Source organism: Sinocyclocheilus rhinocerous, unplaced genomic scaffold (assembly GCF_001515625.1).
Source record: "Sinocyclocheilus rhinocerous isolate Xijiao unplaced genomic scaffold, SAMN03320098_v1.1 scaffold532, whole genome shotgun sequence".
Lineage (NCBI taxonomy): Eukaryota > Metazoa > Chordata > Actinopteri > Cypriniformes > Cyprinidae > Sinocyclocheilus > Sinocyclocheilus rhinocerous.
In genome coordinates, this window is record NW_015642820.1 from 1,306,089 (window position 1) to 1,320,079 (window position 13,991).

The window sequence follows — 13,991 nt, forward strand, 5'->3', positions numbered from 1 at the left end:
GGTTCCACAAAGAACCATTCAGTCAAAGGTTCTTTAAAGAACCATCTCTTTCTTACCTTTTTATAATCTGAAGAACCTTCTTTCATCACAAAGAACCTTTTGTGAAACAGAAAGGTTCTTTAGATGTTAAAGGTTCTTTATGGAACCATCTAGACAAAAAGGTTCTTCTATGGTATTGTGAAGCACCTTTATTTTTAAGAGTGTAGGGTTAGGATTAGGGTTACTTGCATGTAATTATGCATAATTTATTGTTAATATAAGTACATGTAACGTACCAAGGGCACCTTAAAAATAAAGTGTTACCCAGATTCCATATCTGTTTTAGTTTGGTTTACATTCACGTTTTCATATCTCTTGTTTTGTAATTTAGTCAGTAATTTTTCCTGTTTAGTCATGCTTCCTGGTTCCTTATAGTGTAATTTATTGTTTCTTCTTTAAACAGAACACGTGAAACTTGACTGTGTCAACATGCACTGTTTGTCCACACTGGAGTGCAACACGCACGGCAGCCCTTAAAATTGCTGTATTTGAGTCTATTTGCATATGTGATGTGATGGTTCGTTGTTTATACATGAAAGATGTTGTAATGGTACACTGGTATGTACATATGCAAACAACAGGCATTATATTTGTTCACAAGGGATAATGCATCAGTGCGTTGTGTATGATGTAGGCTTGCTGCCAAATACATTGCCCACCGCGGTACCGCCCCCACTGTCATTTGGCTTTTTTATAGAAATAAAAATCATTTAGTTCAGTTGGACTACAGACACTACAGTAAACTGAAAGCGTCTGCTCTGCTCCATACAGTTCATGCTGCAGAGCCGCAGCACAGTGCGAATACTTCGGGTGTATGGACGCGAAAGTGAACGCAGCAAAAATTAAGATGTAAAAGTAAATTAAGGGTGCGTTCACACTTGTAGTTCTGTTCTCTTGGTTTGTTTGGTCCAGACCAGTTTGGTATGCTTAGCATTTTTTACAGCGAACCTAAAAATACCAAACCTAAAAGCATAGTGATACATTCACAACCTGACTGGTTGGGTTGAATGACATATATTTCGTGACGGAACTCCAAAAAATAGGTGTGTTCGTGTTAGGTTGTTCACAGACCGATCGGTGTATGACATCTATGTACCCATTTACCAATCGGTCTGCTCAGTGCTGCTTTAAGTTGAATACACCTAATGCCGTCTGCTGGACTAAGCAAGCTCATTGTTGCGTGTACATATGGTTTTATTTTCACCACCTGTGAACTCACAGAGAGCTCATAAAAGGAACTTTGCATCCTCGTTGCTCCACGTTTGCCCTCTGCTCATTTTGTTTTGGATATACCGCCTGTTCTGCATCATCAAATCATGTCGCATAGCATCGCATCTTGTCATTACATTCTGTTTTCGGTTCGTTTTAGAAGTATTTGGTCCGTGTTGCGTTCATAGTTCATTTGAAGTATGTACCAGAGTTCATTTTGGAAGCGGACCGAAGTGAAGTTTCCCTTCGAAGTCAAAATCGCCAAAAAAAAAAAAAATCATCTTAAAGGGGTCATATGATGCGATTTCAAGTTTTCCTTTCTCTTTGGAGTGTTACAAGCTGATTGTGCCCTGATAAAACTGGGCGTCTTAACACATACTAAAGAAACACGTTGAAAAACTGCTGCTGACTTAACATGGCCAGAATGTGTCTACACATCCAAAAAATTCTAAAATTTTCATGTTAACATAAATAAACAGTGCATGTTGACACATTCCAATTTCATGAGTTCCATTTATACTTTTGTCCCCTTCCACCTTCCATATTCCCTTGATGTGATCCTGGTTCTTTATTTCATGTCTTCTCATGGGTTTATTGTCTTGTTACCTTGTTAATCAGTTCTGTCTTTTTATTGTCCATGTATTTAAGCCCTCAGGTTTGCTATGTTTCCTTGTTATGTATTATTCACTGTAACCGCTGTGTGGTGAGGTTTGTCAAGTTATAAGTCTACTTGTGGTTTTTCTTTGTTTAGTTCTGTGTATTTGTGTTTGATCTCATTCCAAGAGAATGCACTTTTTGGGCTAGTTATCCTCAGTGGGTTATTGTTACATCCGAATTGCTAGATTCAAATTCAGAATTGCAAGATAAAATTGTGAGAAAAAAAAAACTTGAAAAACTGACTTGAGATATAAACTCAGAATTGTAAGATAGACTCACAATTCTAAGAAAAATCTGAAATGTAAGATATGAGCTAACAATTGAGAGAAAAAAGAATTGTGAGATAAAAAGTTGCAATTTTATTTTTTTTTATTCTGTGACAACATAAACAATTCTCAGAATTAGAATTGTGAGATAAAAGTTGCAAATACCTTTTTTTAAAATCTTTTTATTCCTTGAAAATGGGCTTCCATATGTTTTTATTTTAGTGCAGACTTAAAAACAGTAGCATATGTATGAATATTACTCACTTTTTATGAGGCTTGCAGGCTCCCAGAGAGGGTTTTCTGGAGAATGTACCCTTCCCACAGGGGACACATGGTTTATGGCAGTGCGTGACATAATTGTTTCCTTTTGTACAGTAAAAACCTGGTTTACAGAAGCATGATCTATTGTTGTCCTGAGTGCATGGAGTAACTTCCATCTCATTTCTATTCTCTGTTTCCACCCAAATACACAAAGACATAGAGAGCCATAAATGAACAAAAAAATCTACAAAAACATGCAAACATATTATCTACTGCTTATTAAATTAGTAATAAAAACTTTACATTTGAATTATACTTTTCACACTATGCTTTAGGGGCTGTTCACACAAAATTGGAATGAAATTTTTTTTTCATTCCACTGCACAGTTTTTCTACATAAAGACATGCTAGATGTAAAAAAAAATAGCATTTTTGCATTCCATTGCACAGGTTTTTATGAAAGCCTATTTCTGCCACAGAATTTTAAAAAATAATTGCGTAATTGTGACTTATTATCTCACAATTTAGTTTAATTTAGAGTTTATATCTTGCATCCTTCACGTGTAAAAACATCCTAATTGTGAAATATTAACCTAAAATTGGGAGAGAAAAAGTCGCAATTACCTTTATTTTGCATCGTAGGCATACATCACAGATGGATGTATTTGACCGTTGCTCGCGTTTTGCATCATTTGCAAGACACATTACTCTAAAAATGCAGCACTCAAATTAAAATAAGTTCACCTTTTAAAACCGCATCTCTAGACATTGTTGTCTTTTCACTGCTGCTGTTGAAAGTTGACATTTTAACTTGAGCACCACGTTTTTAGAATGCTTGTTGTCTTAAAAAGACGCAAAAGCAATGATCAAACATGTCTCTCTAGTGCATTTACATAGTAAACAATTGAGAAGTACCGCAATGGAATGGAAAAATGCGATCACATTTAATCCGACATTTTGCGATTTAAAAAGTTATGTTGCTAGAGGTGCATGTTTTTAAAATTGAATGTTTAATTTTATTGTTTTTTTTAAAGGTGCAAGACGCAAATGCAATGGTCAAACACATCCGTCGTGCATGTGTGCATAGAAAAACTATGGAAAAGGAGCACAGTGAAATGAAAAAACATGTCCTGTGTGAACAACCACCAAGAGGTCAACATGAAACTGACTCTATATACTTTTTTAATACACATTCCCAGTCTACATTCATTTTTACATGTTTTACATCACGTGAAAAGGCATATTCAATGAAGAGAAACTGGGTTGATTTTATCCAGTGCAAATTAATTGGATGATGAAATGTGGGCATTTCCACATTTCCCTCCCAAAAATCCTTAGTGACATCAGCTGAAAAATAATCTTGTTTCAGAGGCGATTTGCCGAAAAATAATGAAGACAAACTTTTACTTCTATGTTATAATGTGCTCTGATGAATCACACACAGTAAGAGCAGGAATGCGTATGAAGCAAATAATAAGAAGGACAACATGAATCCAGAATTCAAAACCATCCTGCGTCATTTTCAAAGCTCACTAGTGCTCAAATGCTGGGAAATGTCGTGCAACTACTAACCAGAACACTCTTGAGTACAGCGTTGACATCTCGAGATTCCCTGTTTGGATGCCTGGTAACATCCGTTATAACCTACGAGTGAAACAGAATGCAAACAATAGACATCAAAAGTAATCTCATATCTTCATGTGGCACGCACAACTCTAGCTGTGCAAGAGTAAAAGTACTTGCAGCATGATTAAAGGAGTTTTGAATTGACTGGTGTCTGATTTCTAAGTACACACTCATACACAAATTACAGACATTTTGAAACCTGAGGGAAAATCATTTAGTTAAAGGCTGAGTCAAAACTCCCTATAGTCAATTTGCACAAGTCAAAGCTTTATTCTAACAGAGGGTGCAATCATTTGGTCAGTAAGGGACATGGGTAGATGATCTGCTGTTTGTAAATGCCTGTTAGGTTTTAAAAGGGACAGATTGACTGTGTTTAACTAACTCATCTGACACTTTTAACCTACATGTTGACCGGCAGCATGGTTTTTCAGTTTCATTTTCACAAATGCTCCAAAATGATTTGCTAAGGTGTTTGGAATGGTTGCTAGGTGGTTACAAGAGTCCTCCTCCAAAACTCTTAAAGGGGTCATATGATGTTGCTAAAAAGAACAGTATTTTGTGTATTTGGTGTAATGAAATGTGTTTATGTGGTTTAAGGTTCAAAAAACACATTATTTTCCACATACTGTACATTATTGTTTCTCCTCTATGCCCCGCGAGAAAGGAAAAATTGAAATCGCATCATATGACCCCTTTAAGGTTTCATTTGTCTAGTAATGCTTACATTCAAATACACAATAAGTGCAGTATTAGAGTATGCAATACAAAATTACATGAAACTAAATGAATGGTTGAGGAACTAACCATATCTTCTACTATGGGTCATGCTTAATGCTTAATTTTCTTTAGACATTACGCATAACTTAATGGTTACAAAGCAGTGAGGTAATAATTTCTTGTGAAACACCCTCAGAGAGTTCAACTAGAGTTTGCATATAGCTCAGTGGCTACTTAGTCTATAACACATATGTACATATAAAGATGGGTTAAAACATAAGGTTTAGAACCCAAAATTCCAATTGAATTCTAAAATGATAAGGAACCAAAAATGGAAAACCCTTTTGGACTTAAAAAATACATAAACATAAGATGTTTAAATCCCATTGGCATCATTCAGCCTTCAAATAATTTATATATAGATGATTATTTCATCTTTTTCCACAGCTTTTTTTATTTCTCATATTTTAAACTAATGACCTAAAGATATGAGTCACTGAATACTATTGAAATAGGCGGACAGTGGGTTGTACTTCAGAAATACGTTGTGTGTGACATGGAGGAAATGGAAGTGGTATAAACTTACCAATAACCTTGACGTGTAGAATTGTAAAAATCTGTAAAAGGAAAACAACAGTTGACATTTTAGTCTGAATGTCTTTTCCAATCTGAGAAGTAAAAGTTAAATAAACACTTTCTTTGTTGCAACTGTTTGGATCCAGATGTCTGACCTCTGGCTTGTTTTATTCTCTTGGGAAGGAGTTAACCAATGGTTCTTTCATCGCTGTTTTGATCAGTTTTTGGATTGCGTAATCAGTTCAAAAACAAGTAGGTAAGTTTGACCCAAAATGAACTCCAAGGTAATAACATGAGCTTTTGACACATTGAATAGTGGTTATGGAGAAAAGTGCATTAGCTTAAAGGGTGTGCATTTTAAAGAGCATTTGATGGCAAGTTTGTTTGTTTTGGAGGTTTGTCAACCTGTTAGAAAAACCTGGCTACAGATTCTTTTAACCGGAGTGTTTTAAAACTAAAATCCATCATCAGATCAAAGCAAGGGAGTTAAAGATGAGTCAAAGATTGATTTAATCACAAACAGGCGTTCTGGGTCACCCAATCGCTGAGTAAAAACAGCTAGCATCCTGTTGTCTGAGGAACTAAGGTCAAGGAAAAAATGCCGCTGAGGGACAATCTGAATGTTTTCACTGCATTGCTTAATAGCACAACAGGACTGACAAATTCATGTATGCACCTAATCAGTTGTTGTGCCTGAGAACAAACAGATAAGGGACAGGTCACAAAATGGAAATTACTCATTGCAAAAAACACCCACAGACAAATTCTTATCAAGTTTGCTTTCCTGACCTGGTCACTACAAAAAAAAAAATCACACAAAATGTACAGGGAAACAAAGAGACACAGTGCACTGGGTTGCTTCTGCATCAGGGATCCCTTCATATTAAACCGAATGTCCATTCTGTCAGGGTTGACCAGACCTCAACTGATGGGTTTTGAGAAATCTTTTTATAGTTTTTTTTTTAATCTGGTCATGTTGTGATTAAACTGAGGGCAGAAATGAGTGCAGACGATTATTAGTAATTGCCATGCTTTGTTGTCCTCTCACTAAATTGGAAATTCTTTTGTGACTAAATTCTGAAGTGAAGCAAAAAAGCTAAAGCCTCAAAGGGTCAGTGTGCTGAAACCAAGAAACCGCTTTTTCCATTCAGTGCCTCTTGGTTGAAGCTCTTTCATTATATTGACTGTCACTGAATATTATTTACATATATTGACTATATGTGAAATGGAACTAATATTCGTGGAAAACGAATTATTTAATGTCATTAAACACCACAAAAACGACACAAAATTGTCTCAAAACCTAGTGAGCTGTCTATCCAAACCGCAATTTATTTAACTTAGACATTAAACAACAAAAGCTCATAGGAACACGTTCCTTCCCCTGAGCAAGAGCAATTTAGACTTTAATCGTTTTTGAGGGTAAATTATGAGTTCTTCCGATTGTTTTCTGAAAAACGACAGAATTAAAGACTCCCTGTGGAACTTAAAATGCTTATTCTGTGGCATCAAGCTGTCAGATGTTTTTGGCGCTAATTGGAACCTTTATTTTGAAGCTCACTTAGTTTTCTTCAGACACGTACAGTTATAATTAATTCGAAACCCACAATAATAAAAGTCCCTTTGTAAGACATCCGTGATAAATTTATATTAAAGAAAAACGACTAGTCGAAAATAGGAATAAAAGCCACTCACCAGATAAAACAGCAAAATAAAAGTGTTTCTTGTTGAGGTAGATGGTGTCATGATTAAAAGCAGGTTTTCTGAAGACAGAATTAAAGACTCCCTGTGGAACTTAAAATGCTTATTCTGTGGCATCAAGCTGTCAGATGTTTTTGGCGCTAATTGGAACCTTTATTTTGAAGCTCACTTAGTCTTCTTCAGACACGTACAGAGTTATAATTAATTCGAAACCCACAATAATAAAAGTCCCTTTGTAAGACATCCGTGATAAATTTATATTAAAGAAAAACGACTAGTCGAAAATAGGAATAAAAGCCACTCACCAGATAAAACAGCAAAATAAAAGTGTTTCTTGTTGAGGTAGATGGTGTCATGATTAAAAGCAGATGCAGATGCTGAGTGCTGCAGTCAAAAAAATGTGTCATTCTGTTTGGTGCCTTTATATTTAAACGCGTGGGGAGATCTAACCTCCAAGAGAGATCCAACTCTCGCGAGACAGAGTGAAGCTTCAAAAACAAGCCCAATATTTTTTTTGATGATTTATTATCATCAATATTATTTATTATCAGTTATTTATTACCAATAAATGAGCCTGGAACATATTAAACTGAAACTACTCTTTTATCTAAAAAGTAAAAACAGAAGTTATTTTACAAAAATCAAAGTGGGAACAGTACTCATCTCCAATCACCTGTGAGCAGAATAGGATTAGAGAGATGGAAAAGGAAAAGAACACAAGAGCTTCAAAGGGGAGCTGTAACAGTCACATGTTTATAGCCTAATAAAATATATTCAAACCAAATGTATTTACTGTATATATTTCTATAAGCCTACTTGTTTTTTTTATTACAGCCCGTGATAATACATTACAAAAACATTGTAAAAATAAAAAATTACCTTATAAAAGAAAGTCATCCCACTCCTCTATTACGTCTACTACCATCACTTGGATTACAGCGTCACGCTTCTTCTTTTTGAACGTGATGGGCGGAATATTGAGCAGAGTGTCAATCAATGCACTGGAGAATACGGCGAACATAAATGTAAAGAAATGAAGTTGCTTGTCAGATTTTCCTAACAAGCAACAATATTTTTTAAAATAAGCCCCAAAAACAGCAACCCGGGATTTTTTTCACGCAACTTTACAAAAATAAAGAAGCCCAAAGTCGCGTATAATAAGCGGACTTGGCAACTGTGGTGAGGAGGTGCCACAACTAACCTAAACTTAACTATAACTGATCAACAAATATAAAAAGCAACACGTCCATAGTAAGTGTACATTTAGAAGTTCATAATCTTTTACAACAAATAAAAGCTTTTCATTATGTGCATTCCTTACCTTTACACCTTTCACATTTAAAAGCATTAATTTAATAACTTGACACAGTAACCTGTAATGTGCATTTAAGCCTTTCAAGCTGTGCATAGTATAAATTTATATATGCATTTAGTTCATATGAAGTGAATTATTGTAACATTTTAATGTGCATTTAAATCTGTGAACACATTTGTATTTACAACTTGTATGTAGTATTGTGTTTAGCTTCACATTAAGAACTTACATTAATGTTTTATTGTTCAGTTAACACTAAGAGACTCTGTTAAAGCCAGATGATGCTTTTCTCATCCTTTTTAAGCTACAGAAGAAAAAATATTCAATTTCATTTATTTATATAAAATGTTACATTTTATGTTCAAGTTCACAAAACAAGCGAACATTACCATTAGTAGTCAGAAGTCAACAATTCACATTCATACAAAATGATTCATGTGTTCCATTATTACACATACAAAAAAAAAAACCGCTGTGCACATGCACTCATTTCAGTAAATCCAGAAAATCTCCTGGATGCAGAAACATTCATGTGCGGCTCCATTTTGTACGTAACTTTTGCAATCAGTCAAGAGTGTAATAGCAGATGTGGGGTTCTGGCCTCATTGGGTCTGAACGCTGAAAGCGATACCATGGCAAACTACATTTTGAAGCTGGTCAGAATGTGGGTGTCTCGATGCATTGGGCAAGGATGAATCCTAAAAAATATGAATGTTAATTAAAAGTTACCAAAAATACAGATCGGACACAAATCATCCATAGAAACCAATTGAGATGAACAGCTATGAACATATGAATGACATAAATGTTATATCTAATCTACTAATGAATCGCTTCCAGGCCTTTCCTTGATTTTCTTCTACACTATCATATGCGACACATATTTAATATTAGAAGATTTCAATGAAACAAACATTACAGATTTGACACACAAACTTTCCATGACAGCTTAAAGACAAACGTCTCAGGTTTGCATTCTGTTTTTGTGCATTTATTTTTTAATAATCTCTCTTCCCCTTTTGGCCCTTGCTTCCCCTGTTTAGTTCATTCTTTTTGTTGTGGTAGTTTCTGATTATTCTTTTGTTTGTCTTAGTGCTAGGTTGCCGTTTATTCCTCCTGTGTTCCACCTGCATCTTGTTCATCACCTGTTCTGTTCGGTGTATTTAAACCCTCTGTTTGTTTCAGTCCATTGTCTGTTCTTCTGTCATCGGAGCAAGGAGGATCTAATGGCAACACTACTTATTAATCCAAAATCGAAATATCAAACCCGCAGAAATGTTGAGGTGAAAAATAAACATGCAGCAATTCAAGTGTGCATAGGAAAGGACATTTTCAAAGGAATTTTCAAAGGAAAATCCTCAGATTTCTAAATAAGATTAGATTTTTTTGTTTGTTTGGTTGTTTCAGGGTTTCCTGGGAAACTACATTTTCAGATTATCTGATACCTGATTTAAAACCACTTTAGCCATTAAAGCAGGTTCATTACAAAACAGACATTAGCAGTAATAAAATACATATTATAAACTCTACAGATTTCATAAGAAGTGATCTTGAAATGCCATTAAGAATTGACAAACTGCCAAATATAAATATGTAGAAGGGGCAATAGTTAAAGGGTTAGTTCACCCAAAAATGAAAATTACCCCATGGTTTACTTACCCTCAAGCCATCCTAGATGTATATGACTTTCTTCTTTCAGACGAATACAATCGGAGTTCTATTAAAAAAACATCCTGGCTCTTCCAAGCTTTATAATGGGAGTGGATGGGTAGCCCAAAATTTGAAGTCCAAAAAATTGAACCAGTTCATTATAAAAGAAGTCCACACGGCTCCGGGGGGGTTAATAAAAGCCTCCCGAAGCGAAGCGATGCCTTTGTGTAAGAAAAATATCCATATTTACAACTTTATAAACCTTAATCTCTAACTTCCACTAACTGTCGTACGTCGTACGTTCACGAGAGTGGCGTCCAGCGGATGACGTAGGCGTAGCATAAACTCCGGTGAGAATATGCTAGTCTCGCGAGAAACAAGTTTTGTTTACAGCGAAGGAAAACCAGTGTCCTCTTGGCTTATATTGAAATCCTCCGACATTTTTCTTTACAAACTACTAATTCATGACCAGTGTTTTGCTCTCTCCTCTGCGCTTCCACGTTCGTCACCGCGTTCCTCACCGCGTTTGCCTACATGCTACGTCATCCACTGGACGCCACTCTCTCGTGAATGCGTGTATGACAGTTAGCAGAAGTTAGATAGATAACTCCGATTGTATTCGTCTGAAAGAATAATGTCATATACACCTAGGATGGCTTGAAGGTGAGTAAATCATGGGGTAATTTTCATTTTTGGGTGAACTATCCCTTTAAACACCTGGACTGGGTTCCCCTATAATGTCTCACCAGTTCATGGTCAAACCAGGATAAGGCTGACCCTCCCATAGCCGCTGGTTTTGCCATGGAGCCCCGCAGATACAGACTGCTCATCTGAGAGCCAGAGTTCAGGGTGGGATTGGACCATCCGGACAAACAGTGCTTCAAAATTCATATTTGCATGTTTAAGGTTTTGAGAATAACATTTATCAAGAAAACTACAAGTTAAAGGTCTAAATACTACTAAATATTCAAAGTACTAAAACTGTGAGCTAGCCATTAACAAAGCTGTCACACACATTATTAGTCAATGCGATAATCTTAAAAGTAAAATATCACCAAAATAATTGGTCTGCTCGATATATTTCACTCGAGAAATCCGTGTTAGTGCTGATTTGACTATTTGAAACTCACTGAGGGCAAACCCAGGCTGTCAGAGGCATCAAAACTGCAGCGGCGATGGGCTTTGTATTTGTACGCTGGCAGCAGAGTTGAGCGAGGAATACTGACCCTGAAACAAATGTATAGAGATTGACAGAGATGACACGGATACTCAAAAACGGTCACTCAATCACAGACCAAATAAAATAAAATAAACAGAGCTAAGATATTGGAAACTGCAATCTTCTGACCTGTAATGTCTATGGATCCTCTGAACTATTTTATATTGGACTGGCATGGCACAGTCTAAAATAAACATTTTGTTTGAAATTATATAAAATGTATTTTTCTCTCATGCTCAAAGAGGCTGCATTTATTTGATCAAAAATACCGTAAAAACAGTAATATTGTGAAATATTTTTTACAATTTAAAAAATTGTTTTCTACTTGAATATGTTTTGAAATGTAATTTATTTCTGTGATGCAAAGCTGAAATTTCAGCATCATTACTCCAGTCTTCAGTGTCACATGATCCTTCAGAAATCATTCTAATATGCTGATTCACTGCTCACAGTATGTTTAATGCATCCTCTCCCCCCCCAAACTTCTGAAATGCAATGTATGAATAAGTGGGCACTAACAAAACCATATTAAACAGTTTGACATATGCACCTGATTAAAGCAGGCTCTCATTCAGTATAAGGGTGTTCAGATTTGGGCATCTTGCACACTGGACAGGCGGCCTGTGCATCCAGCGGCGCCACAAACAGTCAACTGTTTATTATGTAGCAGAATGTGCCTGTGGACCAAAGGCAAAGGGAAAATTAAGAGAATTATCTGGTACACTCATGACGTCAAAGCGATGTCACGCCAACCCAAATCTGCCGATCTCTTACACTGATGCGTGTCTGCAGGTGTCTGCGGCTCTTCACTGCCAAGCGTGGAAGATGCAAGATCAGCAACAGATGGAAATCTGTGGGAAAAAAAGAAAAAAGCATTTGCACGATTAAAACATCTTTCGACATCTTGCAGAATTAAGCATACGATGCATGAGACATAACAGATTTAAGCAACAGACTCCCATGCGTTCACCACGGTTAAGGGACATCAAAAGAAAGAACGAAGGTAACCTTCACTGCTTTATACAAGAACTCATTATCTACCAGGTTTTATTGTGTAACAAATGACAAAGAAAGAGACCGACCCTGATAACAAGCTGTGGACGCACTCGTCTCGATTGGTCTGATGGAAGAAGAACTGCTCCGAACGATCTTCAAGAGAGCTTTCAGCATCCAGTAGGCCTAAAGAGAAATTAAACGGTAACCTTCAGGTTTCCAAAAAAGCACCTGGATGGAAACTGCGGTGTATTCCATTTATGCAAATTAAAAAAATTAATCTGGTACTCTTGAAATTAAAACACTGGTTAAACAGTAGCAGATGGGGATTTCTTTCTGTGTAGGTGCTTTTTCACTTCTTTGGAAATCATTATAAACCATCAGATCTCCATTAGATTTTGTACACTTTGTTTCTCTACTGTTTACTGGTTACCTGGCGCCATCTAGCAAATTTGACTCAAGCTGACTAAAGGTCAATTCACGCCGCACAGACAAACGGAAACAAACACGTTTACACCTGTCGGCACTATCAGTGTTCGACAGTGTTTTGTCTTGACAGTTATTTTTCATAAAATTCCTTAGACGAATAGTCTCCATCAGTTGACTAACGGTCGAGTGCATCAGTGTTCAAGTTCACACACCTGGTCACAGGGGGTGCGAGCTACAGATTTGGGCAGCATCAGTCTCACAGATCTGCTCTGCCCCTTCCAGCGACTGTTCGCTGCGTCTTCCAGTAGTGTGCTGTTGGTGCTCAGTTCTGCGCTTTGGCTGGATTTGGGTTTATGGTGGTCCAGTGTGGGGTCTTCACAATCTCTAGAATGCTGTTCGTCTGAAGATACAAAGACATTTTATCAGCAAGTATTATTGGTCCAACATATACATGGTCAGTGTTTCATATATTTACAAGTCAGCTGATAGAAAATCAACACAGTATGTCAAAGACGAAAAGTTTAAGAGCTTTAAAAATATTTTTTCCTACATTAGCATCCGTCTTGTTTAATCATACTATTTCTGAGCAAAAAACAATGACTATCATACATTTTACCATGATTTACAGAAGACACCCACTAAAATGTAATTCAGTGTAACAATAGTTTATATACCAAAAATTTTAGAGCAAGAATCATTAGATGACATTAAGCATCACAGCGCAGCCTCCAAAAATGAATTCATTGTAATTTTAAGTCCTTACCAATCTTAGCCACTATCATTCAAAGCTCTAGATTAACCCGTTTGTCTGCAAAGGCGTTTTTAATAATTTAAAACAGAGTATGATCAAGCTTTCTTTTATATATTTTAATAAGTACAGGTCAGAATAAGTATGTTGTTTCACTTTTACATAAATATATCTGATACACTGAATAACGATGGAACATTATTTCACTCATATTTTGACATTTTCACAAAAGTTATTTTAAACATTAAATTAGCCACTGTACTTGGTTTAATATGCTTTTATATTTTATGAATATGAAGCTATTTTATGAAGCTTTTATGAATGTAATTTGATGGGACGTCTTGTCTTTGACCCCCTCTCTCTATATATATAAACTAAATAACGTTAAGTTACACCGCAAGACGTGTATGAACACTAATGGTATATAGCAAATGTTACATAATTAATTCAAAAGTAGATTATCATACAGTTATAAAGTTGTAAACACCACTTCACTGTGCATTGAACACGTCTTTAAAGACCTCACAGCATTAATTTGTATATTCTGACCGGATTTTTTGAAGGTTTTCGCTGCTGTTTTTGGTG

The 13,991-nt window shown here is 36.1% G+C and overlaps 1 protein-coding gene and 1 pseudogene across 1 annotated transcript in view; both read right to left on the reverse strand.

The window, feature by feature from the left end:
- The window catches only part of LOC107756656 (uncharacterized), a 27,375-nt gene extending 20,272 nt beyond the window's left edge, over window positions 1–7,103 (reverse strand). The window contains exons 1-4 of the mRNA XM_016573851.1: window positions 7,047–7,103; window positions 5,362–5,392; window positions 4,005–4,076; window positions 2,436–2,622 (exon numbers count right to left, since the gene is read on the reverse strand). Of these exons, the coding sequence (XP_016429337.1) occupies window positions 2,436–2,622; window positions 4,005–4,076; window positions 5,362–5,392; window positions 7,047–7,097 (341 nt within the window). The 5' untranslated portion in view covers window positions 7,098–7,103. The remainder of the gene's footprint in view (window positions 1–2,435; window positions 2,623–4,004; window positions 4,077–5,361; window positions 5,393–7,046) is intronic.
- A 1,612-nt stretch (window positions 7,104–8,715) lies between these two features.
- On the reverse strand, window positions 8,716–12,672 carry LOC107756613 (migration and invasion-inhibitory protein-like; annotated as a pseudogene).
- Between the last annotated feature and the right edge of the window lie 1,319 nt (window positions 12,673–13,991).